This window comes from Parus major, chromosome 1 (genome assembly GCF_001522545.3).
Source record: "Parus major isolate Abel chromosome 1, Parus_major1.1, whole genome shotgun sequence".
NCBI classification, from domain to species: Eukaryota; Metazoa; Chordata; class Aves; order Passeriformes; family Paridae; genus Parus; species Parus major.
The window spans coordinates 67737124-67758840 of NC_031768.1; the positions used below are offsets into that span (position 1 = coordinate 67737124).

General features: G+C 44.5%; 1 protein-coding gene across 7 annotated transcripts in view; it reads left to right on the top strand.

The window, feature by feature from the left end:
- Positions 1-1513: 1513 nt before the first annotated feature.
- SLC7A1 (solute carrier family 7 member 1) overlaps positions 1514-21717 on the top strand; it is a 39924-nt gene continuing 19720 nt past the window's right edge. Inside the window, exons 1-3 of one of the 7 annotated variants that reach the window (XM_033515372.1) lie at positions 2975-3055; positions 7677-7795; positions 18793-19176. In XM_033515372.1, coding sequence (XP_033371263.1) covers positions 18807-19176 — 370 coding nt within the window. In that variant the 5' untranslated portion in view covers positions 2975-3055; positions 7677-7795; positions 18793-18806. Of the gene's footprint in view, positions 1537-2949; positions 3056-3806; positions 4187-7676; positions 7796-14969; positions 14991-18792; positions 19177-21717 lie in introns of those variants that run through there. The other 6 variants (XM_033515368.1, XM_015627101.3, XM_015627093.2 and 3 more) reach the window with 6 other exon arrangements.

Here is a 21717-nt window from a genome sequence, read left to right on the forward strand (position 1 = left end):
TTCCTACCAGCATTTTTTTCATGATTCCACCAAGTAGATGTATTTCTTTATGGTTAAATGTCAAAATAAGGACTGTATTAAAGTTTCAGTACTATTGATTACAGCTTCATAATTACTTTCCATGTACAACATACGTTTCAATTAAGGTGCTCTACTAGAAAGATAGTTCTTTTGGGTAGCATATTTTGTTTCACTAGTACCATTTGTCCCATGCAGCAGTCTCACATGGCTTTTGGGATTCACTGTAATCTCCCAATCTCTTTCTAAACAGAGTCATTTAGGTTGCAAAAGATCATCAAGTCCAACCATTAACCCAGCACTGCCAAGTCCACCACTAAGCCCTCAGTGTCCCTACACATCTTTTAAATACCTTCAGGAATGACTCCACCATTTCCCTGGACTGCCTGTTCCAATGCTTGACAACCCTTTTGGTGAAGGAGCTTTAATTAATATCCAATCTAAACCTCTTCTGATGCAATTTGAATTGGTTGCTCAGCCAGATGTTCTTCACTGCTTATTTGGTTTTCTTTTCTTAACCATCACTCTCCTCCTTTCTAGAATTCCACTTTATTTATTCACAGTTTGAATCTTGGCATTTCTTCAAGCTTCAGGTTCAGATGCTATCTCATCCTGCAGCACACTGGACAGTTTTCCCATAGTGGTCTGTTATGAATGGGAATGGGAATGGGATCTTGTCGAGCACGGCACAGACACCATGCTGTTCTTTCAACATCCACAGCTCTTTTGGGCTGTTTGCTGTAGCTTTGGGGTCAGCTATGGAAGTTTCATCAACAGTGTATTTTCCAGATTGGGAGCATGGTGCTTCATGGGAGGTAATGTCAAAAGCCTAATCCAAGCCCACCAGTGTCTACCAGTATTGAATCCTGGGCTGCATCAAATGCAGCATGGCCAGCAGGCTGAGGATGATTCTCCCCCTCTACTCTGCTGTTGTCAGACCCCACTTGGAATACTGTGTACAGTTCTGGTGTCTCCAACATAAAAAGGACATGGAACTGTTGGAGCAAGTCGAAAGGGTGATGACAAAGTTGATAAGAGGACTGGAACACCTATCCTGTGAAGACAGATAGAGAGAGTTGCGGTGATACCAAAATTAGCCAGATAGAAACTTTCTAGCACAGTTCTGAATAGTTCTGAATAGATAGCAGGTATCCTTTATTATAACATGCTCGGCATTTGGAAGCTATTTCCTCTAATTGATGCCCCAAAGTGTCAGGTGTAGAGTTTTATATCATAAATGATTACATATCCATTAGCTCTCTCCGATTCCTTGGCTTTATTTTACACAGTCATATCCCTTATCAAAGTCCTTCTATGGTTCTTTGGGGTCCATCACCAAAGTGCAGTGTCCTTTTTAGGGGGCTGTTCTTCAACCCCTGCTTTTGATTAAGTACAGTATCATTGTTTCACTTCTACTTTTTCAGCCTTGCAGAGCTGAGCTGGTGTCCTGCTTGCGTTTTGAATGACTGTTTGCCTAAGTTACATCCAAGGCTGTGCTGTTCTGTTCTGCTGTCCTTGGTAAGAAGTTTTCCTTTATCCTTATCAAGTGAGTAAAATGCTGTTCTGCCATTCTTATCAGGGACTGTTCAGCCTGGAGAAAAGGTTGTGTGGAGACCTCATAGCAGCCTTACAGTACCTTAGGGATGCCTACAGGGAAGCTGGAAAGGGACTCATTGTCAGGAGCTGTAGTGTTAGGACAATGTTATAGGTACATATTATATTGTTGGCTTTTCGCATATATTAAAATTAATGTTATATGTATAAGGTTAGAAAACTTTGTTATATTAATATATTTCCTTCTATTTCTGTTATTGATGAAACTTAGAAATAGCAGTATAATATATGTATATGTTGAGCTATGGCATAGTACTGAAACAAAAACTACTTTTGTTTGTATAACCCAAAGACTGAAAAAGATGGTCAGAGACCCCCCTCCATTCTTAGATTATCTTGTCCAGATGAGGACAGCAGTGACCAGAGCTCTGAGGGAGGAATTCATTGCATTTCTGTTGTCAGAGAATGTAAAACTTGGTGGAGCCAAGAAGATTATTTATTGAGAAGGGGGCGAGTCAAAAACTAAACAAAGAAACATCCAAAACTTAAGAAGAATGTTTGAATCATGTATGAGAATTTATGAATATGCAGTAGGATTCTGTTTTTAAGGGACAATCCTTTGTTAGTAAGGTGTGCTCTCTTGGCTGAATGCAGAGACACACAGCCGTATCAGTATACTTTATATTTACCTCCTAATTGTCTTTTTATTAAACTTTTAAATTCTATAAAAAATATGTGAACCTTGTTTTTCACAGACAAGAAGAAAAGGGAGGAACTTAGGTTAGATACTAGGAATTTTTTTACTGTCACGGTGGTGAAACATTGGAAGAGGTTTCCCAGGGAGGCTGTGGATGCCCCAACCCTGGCAGTGTTCAAGGACAGACTGGATAATGCCTTGAGCAACCCGGTCGAGTGGAAGGTGCCCCTGCCCATAGCAGGAGAGTTTAGGACTGGGTGATGTTTAAGGTCCATTCCCGACCCTTACCATCCTATGATTATCCACTGCACCCATTTCACGCTGGCATCTCTTGCTCAACCATGTTCTGCAGAACCCATGAGCTCTCAGAGCAAGGTGTGCATTACAGGTGAATGGATCATTCTGCCCAACCCCTCAGTTTTCACTCCCAGGGAGCGTAAGGAGAAAAAGAGAAACCGAGGAACTTTTCAGTCCACGGCGAACGAGCGGCTTGAGGCGTTTGCAGGTGGCCGGCCTGTGAAGCCCCTTCCTTGCCCGGTGGAGGTGCCCTCTCCTCCACGTGTGCCGCCCCCCAGCCATGCGCTCCCTGCCGGGGTCTGCACTTCAGGCATTCCCGCCCCAGCCTCCCGCTGCCCCCGGCCCAGCCCCGCATCACGTGAGAAGAGCCTCCCATTCATTGGGAGCTAGGGCCGCGCGGGCGGGCCGGCGCCGCAGATCTAAAGCGGCAGCGGGGAGCTGTGGGCCGCCGCTGCGCTGCCTCGCCGCTTGCCCGAGCCCCCTGGCTGGGTGAGTCTGGGAGGGAGCGGGCGGGGGCCCCACGCGGTGCGTCCATTTTGTGCGGTGCGGCGGGCGCTGCGCGCTCCTGGCCCGCTGCCGCCCCTGCGGGCCCCCGCGGCACGTCCCTGCCGGAGCGCTCCCCTGCCCTGCCTTCCCCTCGCCCGGCCCTCACCCCCGGCTGCCGGGGCCGTGCCGCGGCCCCTCGGCCGCCCGCGGGATGCCGGCGGGAAGGGCCTTGCTTGGCGCCGCCGGCGCGTGTGCTCCCGCGGAACCGCCCCCTGCCCTCTGCCGGGGATGGAGAAGGCCAGGGCAGGGTTGGGTAGCATACATCCGTATGTGCCTGTTCCCGAGCTAATCCCTTTTTTTGCTTGTCTTCTCTGCGGTACGAGCAGCGCCGCAGGGAACGTGCTGTGCTGGAGGTGAAGGCCCAAGTGCCGAGCAGAGACCCTGGGCCGTGTCCCTGACGGCCTTTCCATGTCCAGGGTTGCTCCCGAGGGACTGCCGTGTTGTGCTTTGCTTCCTTCGTCAGGCTGCAAAAGAGGCTGAGAATTTACTGAGTGCCGGACTTGCAGTCTGGAGCTCCCGAACCTGCTGCTCCTGTGCCCAGAACGGAATTATCTCCATTTGGTTTGTCAGCGTTTTGCAGGCAGCTGTCCTGGTTAACAGATGGGTCTCATATCTTTTTTTGCACATGTATGTGTGAATGTGGGTGGCAGATGGGGTGGAGCATGGGGCACCCACTAAAAATCCTGATGAGGAAATTTGTCAGTAGCTAAGGCTGGAGAGGAGGATTGAGACTCCATAGCAAATTGCTAGTTAGTTCTGTTATCAGCTGCTGGAAGACCTTAGGTTTGGAGCAAGGTGGTGTTTTTGTAGGTGCTGCATAGACTTGTGACAGAAAGGCAGTTGCGGCTCTACAGCGGCTGCAGATCGGGGCAGAAGAGCTAAGGCGTTATGGTGCTGAAGGTTCATGAGTCAGCTGGCTCTTAGCCCGGTGGTTTTGCCGCTTGCCTGTGGTCATTTGCAAATGTTGCTTTGTGCTTGAGCAACAACAGCATGGTGAGCCAAACATCAGCTGAACTAGCGGATACCATACCCTGCCTCCCTTTGCCCATCTCTGTGGACTCTGCTAAGCCATGGGTGAGTGGTGAAAACGTGGTGGTCACAGATGGCAATGCAGGTGTCATGTGGGACCCTTTGCAGTGGCATAGCAATGCCTCTTGAAACCATTAGTTCGCTCACTGATGCTTGATTGTCTGATGTGTCCAAGTTAGAGGCAAATACAATGAAAACGTGGAAAGAACAGGCAGAAATTTATCTTTCTGGTCAGGTACTCTGTGGACTTCTGTTGCCTTCAGAATGGTTTCTGAATGCCATCTGACATGGTTTTTGGACAAGCTTTTCATATGATGTAAAAGACTGTGTAATGGCACAGGCTCCATAGCTGCAAGTGCTGACCCTGGCAGAAAGAAGGAGCAGGCTTTGGAAGTTACTTTGCATTCAAGTGCTTCAAGTATCTTGCATTTTGAGCGATCTGACAGGGTCAGACCTTGACTGTACTCCATCACACGCATGCTTTAGATGGTGACATTGGCTTTGAAATAAACCGCTTTCTTGGGCAGGGGAATGAATGGGTGTTTAGTCCCCGTCTTATGCCACTTGGGTGGTATTTGTAAAATTTTGAGCCTTGCTGCTTGGAAGGCTGTGCTTAACAGCGAGGAGGTGTGTGCAGAAGGCACTTCTTGTTTTGAGTGGGCTGTAACAGAAACCTGAGGCCAGCTAGGCTTCTAATTCAGGCAGTTCAGTTGTGAGTATGGGTAAGATGCAATATGCTCTTGCCTTCTCATGGAGTATATTGCAATATTTTTTTCTAAACACAAGGAATTGGCTCAAAGAAGAGGAAGCTAGTAACTCTTAAACTAGTTTCTGGAGAAACCAGTTCTGAGGTGTATCGTTGAAAGATTTGTCACTCCCTTTTCTTTTCCTTCCTCTTCCCTTCTTTTTTTTTTTTTTCCCCTCCTTTTTCCTGTGTAATCTGTTGCCATATGGCAGGTAGTGTTTATTCTCATGCTGGTGTGCCTGAGCTCTGTGTCTCTGCTTTAAGTTGTGTGACACATAAATGGTTGGATTTGGTTGTCTTGGAGTCCTTTTCCAACCTTAACCATAGCATGACTCTGAGATGACAGGAGCGAGTTCCAATCTAGCTGGTCTTGAGCACAGTTGCTAGCCTGGTGTGTGAAAGAAGGATGGGAAGAAAAGAGTGGTGGAAAAAGAGGAAAAAGCAGATGGGAAAGACGAAAGAGAGAAATACGGGTTGAGTGAAAGAGGGCAGGGGTCTTATTGTAATTACTGCCTCCACTACCTTTAGTTCACTCTTGATCTAGCAAGTTCCTCAGCCTTAAGGACAGGTTAATGAGACTTCAGTAGCCTTTCAGACAGAAATGTGACTTCCAATTTTATCCCAGCTTTAAGTGAGTAGAAAACAAAGTGGTAAGTTTAATGCTCTTCTCTTGACCCATATAGAGTGGGACAGAAAGTTAAAAGAGTGAGTTACTTTGTCTGCAGATGTGCTGGGTAGATGTTGGGTTGATCCTTATGAGATTTATTGGCTCTGCCATCTTGGTGACAAAGGTAGATGGGGATGTGACACAGCCCTTTTGCCGCTCCTGAAGGATGAGCTATGAAGTGCTGCTGACTTAACTCTGTATGTGGAGAAACTAGTGCTACTGACCATCAGCACCATGAGGCTGCATGGTGTGGAGAGCTACTTGAGTGCTTTGGGCAGAGTTGGTTAGGGTTGGCTGCAGTCAAGTCTGACCCAGAGTTAGTAACCCAGGGTGGGTGTTCTCTATCCTACTTTATTTTCATTACCTGTTATTTCCCCATCCTTCATTTGGGAATGCTGGTATAGGAGATTTATTTGGATGTGTCCGCAGCAGGAGTAAATGCTATACAAGAAATTACTGTGATTTGATAAATGAACTATTTCCTTAAGCTGAAGAATAGCCAGGTGACAAATTCTTAAACTAGTTGGCAAAAATGCATTGTTGAGTTTGTAGAACTAGGTTGTTTTGAAGTGACCCCTTTATAATGGAGTTTCAGCTAACAAAGTAAATAATGTGTTGTATCTTTAGAAAATATTCCAGAGGGAATTAGTTATCTGAGGTAACCAGAATATAGTCGTTTATTATTAGGTTTCTGGTTAAACTTCACTTGGGGTTGCACACTGCCTGGCAGCAGGTTGATGACCCATGTGAGATCATCCCAAGCAATGGATGCTGCTGCATGCCACTGTATTTGTTCTTTTCCCTCAAAAAAGTTTACAAAACAGGGTGACCTGTAACACATGTGATGTGAAGACTCTTGCTCTTTGTCTCACATTGCAGGGACAGGCTGGTTTGTGTGCTTATGGCTTCCAAAAGCTGAGAGAAGGCCCTTGAGAAGAATACAGCACTTGGCTGATCTAGGTTGAAGTGCAGAAGTGCTGTACCATTGCCTGTCTGTCCGTGCTGACTACAGGTACATTAGGCATGACTGTTCTGACTGTGCAGTTGGCTGGAAAAAAGGAGCACAATGTTCTGGCACTGCAAGCAAAATGAAGGTACAACACCCAGAAGTCATCAGCTGACCAATGGATTAGGGTGGAGGTGCTACATCTTGGAGGAGAAAAACAATGGGTGTTTGTTGGGATTTTGGAAGTGAGAACTTCTGGGAGCCAGGAACAGAAATTTGGCTGCTAGCAGCTTTATAGTTCAGGAAAGGTACCAACACAAGCAATACAGTGAGAAGTGTAACAGCTAAGTAACTGGAGAAGAGCTGAAGCGAAATGTTTATGCTTGCTCTGGAAGTGCCAGGATCAGTGCTTGGACACTCCTGAAATCCAAGGTTTTCATCAGAAAACACTATTATTTTTGAGGAAAGGAAGAATAAGGAGGAGTTGTTGCTCTTGTGAGGAAAGTGCATGTCTGAGTTGTTAAAACCCCTAAGACTGTTCAAAGGCTTTCACCTCTTAATAAGTGTCCACAGAAAGACCAGTTAAAATTCGTCAAGGTTGCTTCAGCTGGATCTAGGTGCAGTCCTGTCTTCTGTTGTTGTGCATCTGTCTGCTGGAGTTTTTGTAGATGTTTGCTACAGTACTGCAGTAGATAGGGAGAGCAGGTAACTCTGTAGGGCCATAGCTCCCATCTTTTGTACCAAAGGGAGAAGTTCATGCCTGGAGGTGCCTGTCATATCCTGTTGGTTACAGGGCGGGGTGAGATGATACACTAAGTCCCCATGTCTGATTTGGAGTGGGCTGAAGCTAGTCAAGAGGAATCCTGCCCCTCATAACCTGGTTGGCATGTAAAGAAACACGAGGATGATCAAAAAACCCAAACTTATACAAGTGATGAAGCCTCGCAGTTGTGCTTTGGCTGCTCCAGATAAACCATGGCAGATGTTAGAGCACTTTTGAACCTGTTTTTTGCATTGAAGGAAGTACCTGGAGAGCAGAACAGCATGGTGTAGGGCACTATCAAAAACACAACAGCAATGCTTTGCTTTTCATGCTCCTGTTCAGACCCTTGGGGAAATGGTAATTATCATTTGTTTCACTTACTTTGCTTTAAAACCACCTATTTTCTTTTGCAAGTCCCAGCACAGGGGAGCCAAGCAGAATATTTACAGCCAGTTGTTTGTTTCCTTCTTGCTGTCGCTTAAAGCACCTTGCAGTGGCAGAACTTTATTATACTTCAAAGTTTCTTGTTACAGGTAAGTGACACGGGGAGAGATGGCACTGTACGTGTTCTTAGAGATGTTGCATTATAAATTTCACCATACTTCTCCAAGACTGTCATATCTAGGTCTCTCTATGTATTAGAGTCCCAGTCCCATAAACATAATTAGGAATGATTTCCTTTGATGCCAGAATGATGATGTGAAAAAATATGATAATGTTTTAAAAAATTGAGCAGACTGGATGATATTAGTAATTTTTCTCCCAATAAAAAGTGTATACTTACTCCAAGCACTGTATTTTGCTGATAGATACACAATTATTTTTAAGCATAGCAGTATAACTTCCCTTGACAGGACTATGTGCTGGGTGGCTTCACTTACCGCTGTCACTGGGTTGCAGGAGCACTTCTTGTGGCTTCACTTACCGCTGTCACTGGGTTGCAGGAGCACTTCTTGGGGCAGACCAGGCTTCTGCATGAAGGGCAGGGAGGTGCAGGTGGCAATTCCAATACATTCAGAGAACTAAGTAAGATTTTAGTCTATGGATTGGATAGCTACTACGCTGATGAAATTGATAATAAAAAGTAGATGACAAATCCGGTTTTTTGCTCATGGGAATTAATTACTTCCCTAAGTTGACCTGTGCTTCCAAGGGAGCCTGAACAAGCTTTCATCATGGAGAGATGTGGGTTGCAGGACCTGGTTTTCTGCCACACTGATGGAGAAAAAGCACATTTTGCAGTGGCCTTATGGCTAGGTTCAGATATAATTGGTATCACTGTATTGTCCCTGCTGTCACTTCTCCTTCACGTATCACATCCAGAAGCTTTCTGCCCAAATCCCTCTTGGGGCTGGCCAGTGTGCAGCCCTGTGTTGAGGTTGTGCAGGTTCCTTCTGCCTGACATTGGCAGCAGTGAGACGTGATATATGTGGCTTGTGATCTGCCTCACATTTTGGCTGATTAGTGTCATCTTCCCTTTTTGAGGGAAAAAAATTCCTTAAAATCCCAAAAACTTCAGCAAGTTTTGCTTTGATCCGAAAAAGCAGCAGGAAGTCTTTTGTCATGCTTTAGATAGAAGTTCTGAGATAAATACGAGATGGGATGTGTTTGGATGCCGCTTTTCCCCAGTCCTTCCCTATCAGCAGCCTTGCAGCTATTTAGGGTTGGGTTAGGTGGAGGCAAAACTCTACTTAAACAGCTCTCCTGTCCTGGAGCAGGAGAGAGCTGAGTCGTGAATGTGTGCCTAAGAAAAGAGTGTTTACCCAAAGCAAAAAATCCTCCTTATCTACCTCACTGTGAAATTTAATTCTACGTCAGTGTTCTAGCTCTTTTCTGATGAGATTTATTTAAGCAGAATATATCAAAACTAGGCTGTTATACCTGTGTGTGAAAACAGGAATGGTTGGTTACCCCACTGACATGCTAATTAAACATCATGCTTGTATGATTTGCCATGCTCTGTACTTAATTTAGACTTAAATGCCTAAAATGGGTGCAGTTTTCCGAGGCATTTTGTTGTAAATCCATCAGTTTAGGAGCTGTGAAGTCTGCAGTGATGGCTTGTGGGATAGTATGCAAAACACTTAAGAGATTGAATTTTTTTCCACATAGCCCCATGCTTTATCTCATCTGCTCCACCTCCTTGCACCATCCTCAGCTCCCATTTTTCTGTGTGTGTATGTCTAGGCTACACTGATGTAGGCATATTCTGTAGTCCTGGCAGCCAGGCTCCGTGACCAACCTGCACAACCAATTCCCATCCCAAAATGACGGTCCCTGGTGAGGCATGTGTCATGGACTGGCAGGGAAGGGGAGTCATTTATTGGCCCAACAAGCTGGAATGTTGCCATATTCCAGTTACACTGAGAGTGTGGCCACCATTGGTGCTTATCATGCCTCTCTGCCTTCGATCGGCCTACCCAGACTGCCTCATATGTGGCTTCCTAGTGTGTGAGCTTCTCATGCTGTTCCAAAGCAGCGTGCGCTGTTGTCTCCTTCAGCACTGAGTGACTGGTCAGTGGGGTAGGTCTGATCAATGGGAAGTACTAGTTGGATCAGATGGTAGGATTTAGTCATTGCTTTCTTTCCAGTGTGCATTAGGGCACTGTCTATCAGGGGAAGGTGTTTCTGAAGAACTTTATGGTGGGACTTACATGGAAGAGCCACCCCTAAAACTGCAGGCACGCAGCAGCCTCTCTGCTGCAGGAGAGGATGTGACTGCACACACTAGCCAAAGGTTGTGAAGTACTTGTCTGTGCCTGCAATGGTGAACATGTGCTGTTTGTAAGGAGCTGATCCCTCCCCAGCACTTGAATTATGGCTGGAATGTGGGAAAACTGAATCTGAAAGCAAACATTTTAACTCCTTTCACAGTCTCTTTTGTATGGTGTAAATCATAGTTGCTAAAGCTTTAGCATTAGTTCTGTAGTCGTGCAAGAGCCCTCAGAAGATTGTAATATATTTTTTAATTCAGCTGGTTTGTTCAATGAGAAATTAACTTCAGTTTCTTCAGAAAAGGGAAGCTTAATTATTCCACTGTGTTGAGTCTCTCTCCAACAGCCACACCAGAGTGCAGGGCTGGCAGAATCGCACTTAGAATCCTGCATGGGGCAAGCCCTTGAATGGCCTGCAAACCAGTGGAGAAACTCCTAAATGAACAAAAATGTATTCTAATTACTTTGCTAATGACTTTGTTTTGATTGCAGAAGCCTAAAGGAGTGATGTAGCATATTTGGGATTTTCACAGAATCCTAGAATGGTTTGGAATTGGAAGGAACCTTTGAAATTCCATGCAGTCCCATCACCTCCCATGGGGTTATTCAAAGCCCCATCCATCCTGACTCTGAATGATTAATTTGCATACACAAAGTTACCTAGGGGATAGCAAAACCTTCCTCAGACACCTGCAATCTCCTGCATAAGGCAAGGATCCCCATGACTTGACCACATACAATTTCTGTTCCCCTTCCTCCCTGAATGAGTATGTGTCCAGCACAGGCTGAGTTGTCCCTTATGTGAGCAGTTCCTCTGAGGTTTGTTACAGAGTGTTTTCTCTGAAAAAGCTATTTAAACTCTTCCAGCTCATTCACAGAAACAACGCTTCTGCTTTCCCAGCAAAGTACCCTTTATGGTAATGGAGGAAGCTTTTAATTGGGACAGCATTTTTTTTAATTGGAACTATTTTTTAATTGGTGCAGCAGTGCTGAGAGCATGCCTGTTTGAGAAACGTCTGATCTATAGGCATGCTGATCCACAGGGGTGGCTACAGGTCTGGGGTCCAGCCCGTCAGTCAGGCAGGATGCTCATGGGTTGCTTGGCAAGGGTGACCAGGATCTGCAGCTGCCCCATGGTCCTGCCTCCAGCTGGAGCCGCCACTGTTCTCCATGACCTACCTGCAGGCCTCCACTTGCTCCCCGCTGCTCAGGGATGTAGCAAAGTCCAATTATTTATACCCACTTTGATCTGCCCCTTGTCTGCACCTGAAAGTCCCAGCTGAGCTGTGCCCTTCATCCTGGTGAAATAATGGTGTTTGGGGAAGTCTTCCTTTCTTCTGTCAGTCTGATTGGATGTGTCCCATGTCTGTGCAGGATACTTTTTGTTCTGCATGAAGGTTGGGGCTCTTAATGTTTTGTTTCCTCACTATTGTTTTAATAACAAACCAACTTCTGCTGCTGTCTAACTTACTTCCTTATCCCGAGGGACATTTCCCACCTTCTTCCAAGCACCATTGTCCAAGGATCACAACTGGTTTATGCTGAATGACATGGCCAGGGCTTTTGGCTAAGCATTCTTTTTATCTGGGTTTAAGGAGACAGAAGATCACTTATTTAATATTGTTTCCCAGGGCATTAATTTTTTTCTGGTCAATACCAAGGCTGAGTCCCTGGCAGATTATGGATGATGGGTTTTTTCAAGTGAATCCCTGCCAGTCATTCAGGCTTTCATTTGGGAAGTTTAATTATCAGTGGAGATCCCCTTTGGTGTTAGGACAAATTGAGGGAGTTAAATCAAGCAATTTTCTTGCAAGGTGTAATTTGAAGTCATGCTGAGGAACTATTTGAGGAGACTGTACCAGAGCTGGTGGGAGACTTTTCAATTAGATTTTTTTTCATCAGAAAATAGTGATTCATGTAATTAGAGAGGTGTGATGGCTTTAATGGCTAGGCAGGAAGACATTTCCTTAACTTTTTTATTTCTCAGGAGCTGTGGATGGCAAATGGACTGGTGTCCTCAAAACATCTGGGTGTTGTTTTGAGCTGAAAGGATCCTCACCAGCTGAAATTTGAGGTGTTGGCTAAAAGGGCTGAGGTTGCTGCAGGAACCTTTCACTGGATGGTGCTTCTCAGATGGGAATCTATCCTGGAAAGTGTCACATCCCTCTGCCCTCTCCCCTCTCTCCCCTCCCCTGTAGTCACAGTGTTGAGCTTGTTTCAGTGGTGGTGGTTTTCAGCATGATTCCCCAGGTGATTATTCTGGTACAGCTATGGGTTGATAGGCAGTAGGCTGGGGAGAGGAAGATTCAATTTCATGATTTAACCCTGCCAAAACAAACATATTGTCTGGCTGCACCTGTTCTCCCTGTTTTGAGGCAGGGTGCACTATATCCAGTTGGAGTCCAAAAGCTATTTCTCTAACCTGTTTTTGCAGCACTTGGGTGGTAGAGATCTGATATTGTACCTTGTCCCAACCTTTCATTGTGCGCGCAGCTGGAAAGTGATTGTAACATCAAATTCCCAACTGCAAATTAAGCATGATATGGTGGGAACTAGTGTTTATCCAACCTTTTCCCTGCTGAATGGCTTACTGAGTGGCACATTTGATGATAATCACAGCTAGAGCTTTGTGCAGAAGAAAGGGCATTACAATTTCCATTTTGGAGATTTTGAAGCTTGTATTCTGGATATCTGAAGTACTCTTTTCATGACTTCAACAGCAGGAACCTCCCTCCTTTGCTTTGGTCAAAAATGACTGCTCATTTCAAAATGGATTTTTTGTATCGTCACAAATAACCCTTATCGACTCTCCTGCAGGTATTGAGACAAAACACTGATGTTTGCCTGTTTTGAAATTATGGAGAAGTTGAGAATTCCTGTCTGAACTTGTGGAAAAGGATGGTTTTTGCCACCTTGGAAGGTGCCCTGGGATGAGAGGATTTTCTGACCTTGGTAGAGCCAGTAGCCATGACATTTTGGAAAGCAGTTGGGTGAGCTGCAGCAGCCTGGTGTTCTCCTGTAGCAGTAATTGAGCACCTTCTTCATGTCCTCTGGGACTTGGTGGTCACCTTTCAGTAACTGACTGCTGGTCAGTGGGTGGTAAAGCGATTATAAAGAGCACCTCACTGCACCTTTTCCAATGAAATAAATCCTCCAGGTCTGTGAGACAGCTGGGGAGGAGTGGGCCATGCTGCTTTGAAAATGATCCTAATACTCAGGGGATGGAGGAACAGAAACCTGCAGTATGCCCAGCTGTCTGTGACAGCGGGCTGGTCCCTAAGCACCCCTTCCCTTGTGGTGTTAAAGGATCTGCTCAGCAAAGGAGAGTAATATGATCCCTTTCGGATGGGCAGTGTGCCTTTAAGCAGGTGAATAAGATTGAGGTTTGTGTACACTGCACACCCACACCTGTGTGTGCCCATATCTTTGTTTAGTGTGTTGTTTGAATTTAACTACCTGGTTCCCTTCCTTTTGAGTAGCAAATGGCTGATCATGATTTTTAATGACAAAATTGGCAAAGAATTTAACATTAATGTCCATATATAGATAAGTATATACACTCAGATGTAATCTAGATTAACATATTGAGGTGTATGCATACATTTTCACACATACTAAAAAAAATAATGATAATCAAGGAGGGAACAGTATTACAGCACATAGACAATACTTTCCTTTTCTGGTTAAAACACTTCAGTAGGACTGCATCTCTTCACACACAATGAAACAAATGCAAAGAATTGCAGCTACTTTGGTGGCTTTTGACTTGTACTCCTTGCCATTGCTGCTGCTATAGTGAAATAACCTCCAGCTTTGCATAATGCTTGGTCATGCCTTTTCTTTCACTGGCCTTTTTGCTGGTGGCTGCGTCTGCAAATGGCTACAGTCAAAGTCTCTGAGCCAGTCCTCAGCATTTGTCCCAAGTGTATCTCCTCTAAACTGCCTGCCTTCTGCAGCGCAGCTGATGGGGGACACTTGGAGCCGCTTCAGGGACACAGCCAGATGCAGCTTAGGGTGTGATGCCACATCCTTTGCTTCTAAAAGTCTAGAGAGAGGTGCTCAAATATCTGTTGGGAAGGTTCAGTAGCTTTTGTAGCCATCTTGACTATGCTCCGTTGCTTATTACAGAGTAACATAAAACATTGGAGTTTTTTAAGGCAAGACATTTTGGAATGACATATCTTACACAGTGCTCACTTTATACTGGAATGGATCACACCCAGGACTGATGTGCCTGGGTAACTTGGCTTTCTGAATCATGCTTCAGAAAACATTCAGGAGATCTAGTTTGGTCCCTTACTTTATGACCTTTTGCATTTAGGAGTCAGCAGTCAAATCTGACACCCCCAAAATACCTGTAATGCTAATAGCAGTAGTAGGAATTGAAGTTTTCCACCTCTTTTCCTCTGTAGGACTTCCATGTGAATGATGCTGCCATGGGGATGGAAGCAGCAAAATCAGTCTTTTGGAAAGGGTTCCCAAGGGGGTTGGTACCTATGTGTTGATCAACTGCTTGGCATCATCACTACATGCTTGTTTGGGGACCATGTTTGAACTAAAAATACAGGGTGAAAACCATTCCACGTTGTCAAATATATCAGCATGGTGCGAGCACAAGCTCTTTGTTCCACAAGCTCTTCATTCTGCAGACTTGTAGCAGTGATTATACAGCCGTATGGGGCATATTTTTCCTCAGCATCCTTTTGGTCTTCAACAGATGTCAGATTGTCCACAGGACATAACTGTTGTGAGAGAAGGGTACTGATGGCAGTAGACATTTCCATGTGTTTTAAAATGGATATAAACATATGTGGGACAATGTTGAATCAGGATTTCAGCTCGCTCACCTTCCAAGGAGATGTCTGGGGACTTTGTTGGACATGCAGCAAGGTTAGGCTTAGGTTTTCTTCTTTCCTTAGTAGAAAACTCCTTGTTCTGCTTAATCAGCTTTAGTTTTATGCTCTTCGGCAAATTGGAGAAGAAAACTCTCAGGAACAGCAATGCCTTGAAATAGGTAAGGAGTGGTATTTCAGAAGTTGAAACAACTTGTAATTGCTGAGGAAGTGATAGTATTGCTTATGTAAAATGGTGTCCTGTCAGCTTATTTTTACACATGGTGTTTTATGTTTAGCTGGACAGATGTTTATTATGGTTTACTTTTTTGCTGTCAACCACATGGCAGATTGCTTATTTTCTTACGGGTTTGTTTTGAGGAATGGGGAAGGAAATCTATCAACCTGATACAATAGGTATGTTAACCATTAGATAAAAGGAGGAAGAATATCTTATTTTATTTGAAAATACAATAGAGTTAAGACACAAAAAATTGGACAGGGAACAAAAGTAATAAACATAAAATGCACTGTAAATAAAACACGAGTAGCAGTTGGACTATTGAAGTTGGTGGGAGCTTTGCCATCAACTTTAGTGGGACAGGATTCACCCAAGGATGTGGCCCCTGGCTCAGGGTCCACCCTGCTAGGCTACCTGGGTGTGTCCTTGTTTCCCACTGCTCCCAAAGACCTCTGCTTCAGCCAAAACATGGAAGATACCCAAAGCCTTGGGGTGAAGCCATTTCCTACACAGGGTCTGAGTGTCTGGGACTTGCAGCTCAGTGTTTCTCATTGGGGAAACCAGAGCTAAGGCAGGGGTGAGAGCTAGGCATTTGCAGAACAAAACTAATATAATCTATATTCATTCAGATTGAAGTTTCCTCATCTTGAAGGTGGCTAGGTACCATCTGGTAACATTCATGGAATAATTGATATTGTTTTATGTTATCAAGTCTTCATTATGCCACAGGAATACTGACTGTGCATTAAAAAAAAAAAGGCTTCAAGTGAGGTTGGAAGTGGAACCAGCCCAGAACAAAGGGTCACTTCAAAGTCAAGGATGACTGTTTGAGAAGGCGAAATCACAGCTGGATCCAACTTCTAAGGAGGGGAAAAATCATAATCTCCGCCAAAATCACCCTTTGATACACTTGCAAAGATAACAAATGATACACAGAAGGTTTTGGGCAGAGGTGTAATGACTCTGTACTGCATCCTGCTAAACCAAAAGATTGTTCTCCTGAAAAAAATCCCACCTGTCTTCATTGAAGGTCTCTTTGTCAAAAAACAGTGAATATAATTGAAAGTGAAAGGTTGCTTTGATACCTGCTGTTTCAAAAGCAAAGAAAACATGTAAGAGATGCTTAGGAAGGTGATCAGTGGCCTGTGAGATGAATGATAGTGCTGTGTGTGAGGGCCACAGAACATGGCTGCATTGCAGGCTCCCTGTTTATTACCTGCAGGATATTGGAAGTATTCTATTCTCAACAGAGATACTCGGACTTTGAGATGCTTTTTGGGAACGAGGGAGTTGATATCTTGATCTGGAGTTCATCTAGAAGAGCACTCTTCTGGCATTAAGCCAATTGCAGGATGTTGGTGTTAATTTCCAGGGCTGTCATAATTAAATAGCCCCTCTTCTAAGCAAATTATCCATAAAAAGCAGTTCTGCTTTATTCTTGATGGCCATGGTACAGCTGTGAACACCTGTAGATAGGCTCAAGGGAGCTTGCAATTGATATTGCTTTGAAATATTTTTCTTCTGGGATACTCTTGAGTGATATGTAAACTTGAAATAATTCACTAGGTAATTTTTTTAGTGACTAAATTGTACGTCCCCCTGCCCCCTAGGACCTTGCCAAGTTCTCACCCTGATCCTCCATCTCTGCACCAAGGCTCTGTTCCTCTCCTGGGGACATTGCCCCTTGCCAACCCTGTTTTTTGCCAAGGAAGTGATTTGTCATCATGTATGTGTCTATGACAAAGCCGGGAATTGGGGACCAGTTACCCTTCATTTTCAGTGCAGAATTAAAACTGCTAAGTTATGTTTGTTTTACAGGCTACCAGATTTTGTTAAGGTAGGTGGCTGTGCAAGAAGTAAGAGGTCTACCATTGTTGTTAGGTAGCATCCTAGAAAACAACAGAATTCATAGGAGATACTCCAGTGCCAGAGTCTTCTTGTCCATTTCACCCAGTTCAGAGTTTGTGACTGCCCTGTCCCAGCTTTAGGGAGGTGGGCAGTTGTCCAGCCAAAAGCAATTCTGGTTCAGGTGGAAAGGAGATTTGAGTGAGCAATTTGACATATGAATGCATTTAGGTAAATGTTGCTGTTGGACATGAATAGGTTACACGAACACAGCTCGAGGTGTGGTGAAAGGAAGAGAGAGCTTTATTTCTTCTCAGAATTTATAGGTTTCTGACCACAGCCAGGGATTGGATAGTCAGGATAACACCTTCCCAACCACACTGGCCGTGAGAGATGGCCATCAAAAGATGTGTATCAGAAAGAATGTATACATATCTGTGTTTACAGTTACTGTCCTGGGAAAGTCGTTAGAAAACTATGTCAGCAAGCTCAGAAAACTGAGTTTTCAGGGCGACAGGTAAAGACTTAGGTCTGTCTTCCTGCTGAAGGGAGAAGATAGGAAGATGGAACACTCTGTGTGTATTGGGAACTCCCATGGTTAATGAAACAAGATTTCTGTAGTATTGGCCTAAAACCTGCCTTTCTTTATTTGTCTAAATCCATGTCTGTTGGGAGCATGTTTGAGAGCTGTTGGTGGGGTACAGTTCCTGACACAGTGGGTTTTGTAAATCCTCAGCCCTAGTTCCTGCAGTTGTAATTACTTTCTCATAGTAGGGGAGTTAGTGTAAAGCCAAGAGAAAGGGAGTTAAGCCAAGACTTTGGATCGTTGTCTTGGAAAAGTGAAGAGGATTTTTGGTTTTGTAGTTGATGCTGTGGTGACAAAATTGAAGCATGGATTTAACAGTTGCCTCAGTTAATTAAGTTTCTTAGCATGTATTTTCCCACCTTTTACACTAGGTTTTAGCTGGAGCTGATAAAGTACCAGTCTCACTGAACTGTACTGTAAATTGCATTTAGGAGTATTTTTTGCCTGCATGTTATTCTCAGTACAGTATTGATGTCTGTGTGCAGTGTGTACTGATGGAAAGTGTTATGCCTCAATCCAGCATTCCATCTAAATAGAAGAACCTTTTCCCTTTTCCATAATTAATGAAGAACCATTTTTAAAGCCAGGCTTAATGGTGCAGTGCGAGTACTGGGGTGAGGCTGTTGGAGCTAGAGGATGCAATCTGAGATGGAAGATGAGGTTCATCCTTGTAGGCTGTGTCCATACAGCCTGTAGATTTGTAGAGCAAAGCAGAGTAAATCTGATGTGCACAACACATCTTACAGAGGAGGTTGTCCTGGAGTAGCTGTTCCCTCAGGCTGAGAACCCATCAGGTTAGGATGTGTTACATACACCCCTGCAAGGTCCTCGGGTTTAAATTCATCCCAGTAGTACAGGGTTTGGGCATTCCACAAGTTCTCTGCATTGTGTACCAAAGTGTGGTAAATGGGGCAGTTGGGACATTCACTTTTAAAGTACTCTCTTCCCCAGAACAGGAAAACCCCTCTGAAATCTGAAAGACAAAATTTGCATTTTTTAGTTTACCTACTTGCATGTGAGCTGTGATAATGGAGCAGGGTGAGAGCTGGACTGAAATATTTCCTCTCTGTCTGGATTGCACAAGGTTTGCGTGACTGAGAGTTGGAAGCAGAAAATGCTTTGGTGTTTATTTTAATTCTCCATGGTAGGTCTAGATAAAATGCCAAAGGAGGCATTCACCTTGTAAAAAGGTGGAAAATGGGAACATTTCATTTGCTGAAATGTAACAGAGCTGTAGTATTATACCTGTGCAGTGATGCTGATGCAGGAGGGTATTGTGGTCTGGATAATGATGGCAGCATCTTTCTTGCAGGCCCAAACAGGAAGATGGAGTGTCAAAAAATTACCAATTTCGGAAACCAGCTTCTTCGTCGGAAAAATGTGGATTGCACTCGAGAAGACAGTCGCCTCTCGCGATGCCTTAATACATTTGACTTGGTGGCTCTGGGTGTAGGCAGCACTTTGGGTGCAGGTGTCTATGTACTGGCTGGAGCTGTGGCACGGGAAAACGCGGGACCTGCCATCGTTATCTCCTTCTTGATTGCCGCCTTGGCCTCAGTGCTGGCCGGACTCTGCTACGGAGAATTCGGTGCTCGAGTTCCTAAGACGGGATCAGCTTATCTCTACAGCTACGTGACTGTGGGTGAGCTGTGGGCCTTCATCACAGGGTGGAATCTAATCCTCTCCTATGTTATTGGTAAGTATGGTGGGTGTGTGCAAGACCCTAGCTTTAGCTCAAGCTGGCAGCCTGGTCTGTAAGGTCACCCTTGTTTGGGTGCCTGTGTTACTGTTACAAAATAGATGCTTCGCTCTTGCACTCACGGAAGATTTCAGGGCTCAGCAGTGGGATGCGTTTTTGATGGCTCCTGCCAGCTGGTGAGGTGAGTGGTGTGCTGCTGGCTGAGGGCTTATTGCTGCTGGGAATTCCTCTGAATCTCCACCTCGTCCCTCTGGCATCCCCTGGCTGCTGCACACTTGCTAGGGCACAAGAGAGTGTCCTCTCTGCTGAGAAAGGAGCTGCTCACAGAAATACGCTTTTATACAGAGCATCTGTACTCACAGCTGATCAAGGATTAATTCTGGTCCCTTTGGGATCTATTTAAAGTATCTGGAGATAAGAGTTTTGTCTTGTGAATTGCTGCAGAATTAATCTTGAGATGATCTTCAGGTTCACAGTCTCTGGAAAATACAAACCAAATCCCTTTTAAGCCCTTGACTCCCACAAGGAGAGGCCCTGGATCAGGCTCAGAGCATGCGCTGTGCAACTCAGCTGATGCATTAAAACTTAGCCACACTTTGCTAATTAAAGATTCGTGTCTTTTCAAGCACATTCTGGGCAGGCTGCTTGTTATCATGCCTCTCAGGCTGCAACACTCACCAGCTGAGACTGAAAGCTTGCTAGTTAAAATGAAAATGGTATGCTGAATTACTAAAGGGAGTTGGTTTTTTTTAAAAGGCATTTTATGAGATTTGTAAGCATTACCTTGGAATTTAGTTTCCATGGTGCTTGGAGGGTAAGATCATATCAAGAACAACATAGTGGCATAGCAGCTGCCTGTCTGAGACCATGCTGGCTTTCCTCTGTGTGTTACCTGAAATATTTTTCTCCTATTCCTTCTCTAAAAAAAAAAAAAAAAAAAAAGAAGATGAAAAACCAGAGTCAATTAGACTTCCTCCCCTTAAGAAATCAGAGTCCTGTAGCTATTTTGTGAATTACATTCACTGCAAGGAGTAGATAAAAATAATTTTTAAAAAAAGTAAGCGTATCATTTCCTCCAGACTTCTGCGATGGACACTGCTTAGGCTACACGTAGAAAAATTGAACAGACTTCCTGGTAATTTTTCTTCTGTTCCAGAAATTAAATGATAAATCGTCTCCTTCATGCCCTTCATCTAGTTCGTTTTGGGGCCCTTCCTACCATGATACTGGACGACCAAAATGAGTGACATAGCCGTGGTTGCTGTCCCAAAACCTGATTCTGCAAATGCACTATGAAAAGTTTTGCCTACTGAATGTTCTGCTCCGAAGATCTGGGCTCAGAGTGGTATTTCCGAGATTTTTTTTTCCCCCCCTTCATAATGGATTTTGAACAACTGCCTCAGTTCTTGTTTCAGAGTTGGCTGCTCACTGTATTGTCTCAAGGCAGAAATTTCAGTACAAAATAAGTAGATACTATGCATGAATGTGTTCAAATACAACTTACTTTTTTTTCAGTCCTGTGTCAAGAATGTGTATTTGCAAACTGTCTTTCTCATCACTTGTGAGAAAGAGTGGCTAAGGTGGCAAAACACTGGGGGAGGATATGAGGTAAAGGAGCTCTCTTTATCTTACCCAGCTTTTGTCTCAGAGCTAATTGCCTCTCTTGTGAGCAAGGACAGCTCTCAAGAGCTTCTGGGGCGTGGAGGAGAAAGATATCTTGGATCCCCAGTCAACTCTCTCGATGAGTCTTTTGAAAGTGTTTATAATGGTTCCTGTACTCTGGGTTAGACACATGGGAGAAATAAAGACCAGATAATCTCAAGAGGTCAAAATAACATGAAAGTTACTGGCAAACTTTTGAAAAAGCTGGAAACCTTGGCTAAAGACCTAGTACAACATCTGATCAATATAAAGCATTTCTCACAGCATTAATTTAGCCCATCCAACTTAGCACACTTTGAACACGTTCTGTTAAGTTACTGTAAATGGTCCTAGAACAGGGAATTAGAAGAAGGAGTGAAGGACAGAGAAGATACAGAAAAGCACACATAGCTACCAATGCCTGTGCTCCAGCAGTATTCAGATACAAACTTCAAAAGGAAGGTAGGGTCAAGATGTGCTGCACTCATGCTCAGCCTTAAAAGCCCCGGGGCCTTCATGGGCTCTGCCCCCAGGTGGGACTTCTGGTCATTTGGCCACGCAGGAGCTGGGTTAGGCAGAGTGGAGCCCTGCCCCTTGTGTGCCAATGCAGGGCTGGAATAGAGGCTGGGGGGTTTGGGGGCAGGGCACTGCCTCACCAGAGCAAAGCTTGGCCTGCTCTCTGACACACACACAGACATCCCTAAATGTCTCAAGAAATCAGTCCTTCCTGTCTCTGGCAGGCACCTGCTGCTCTTCAGAGACAGGGCTTGAGAGGGGCAGAAAACCAGGGTTTTTTTTCTAATCTTGCTGAGAAAATGCCAAGCAGTGCATTGAAAATGTGCATCTCTAAAGGGCTCGGCCAGCTTGGTGTTTTCATGTTGAGGTTCTCAGACATTG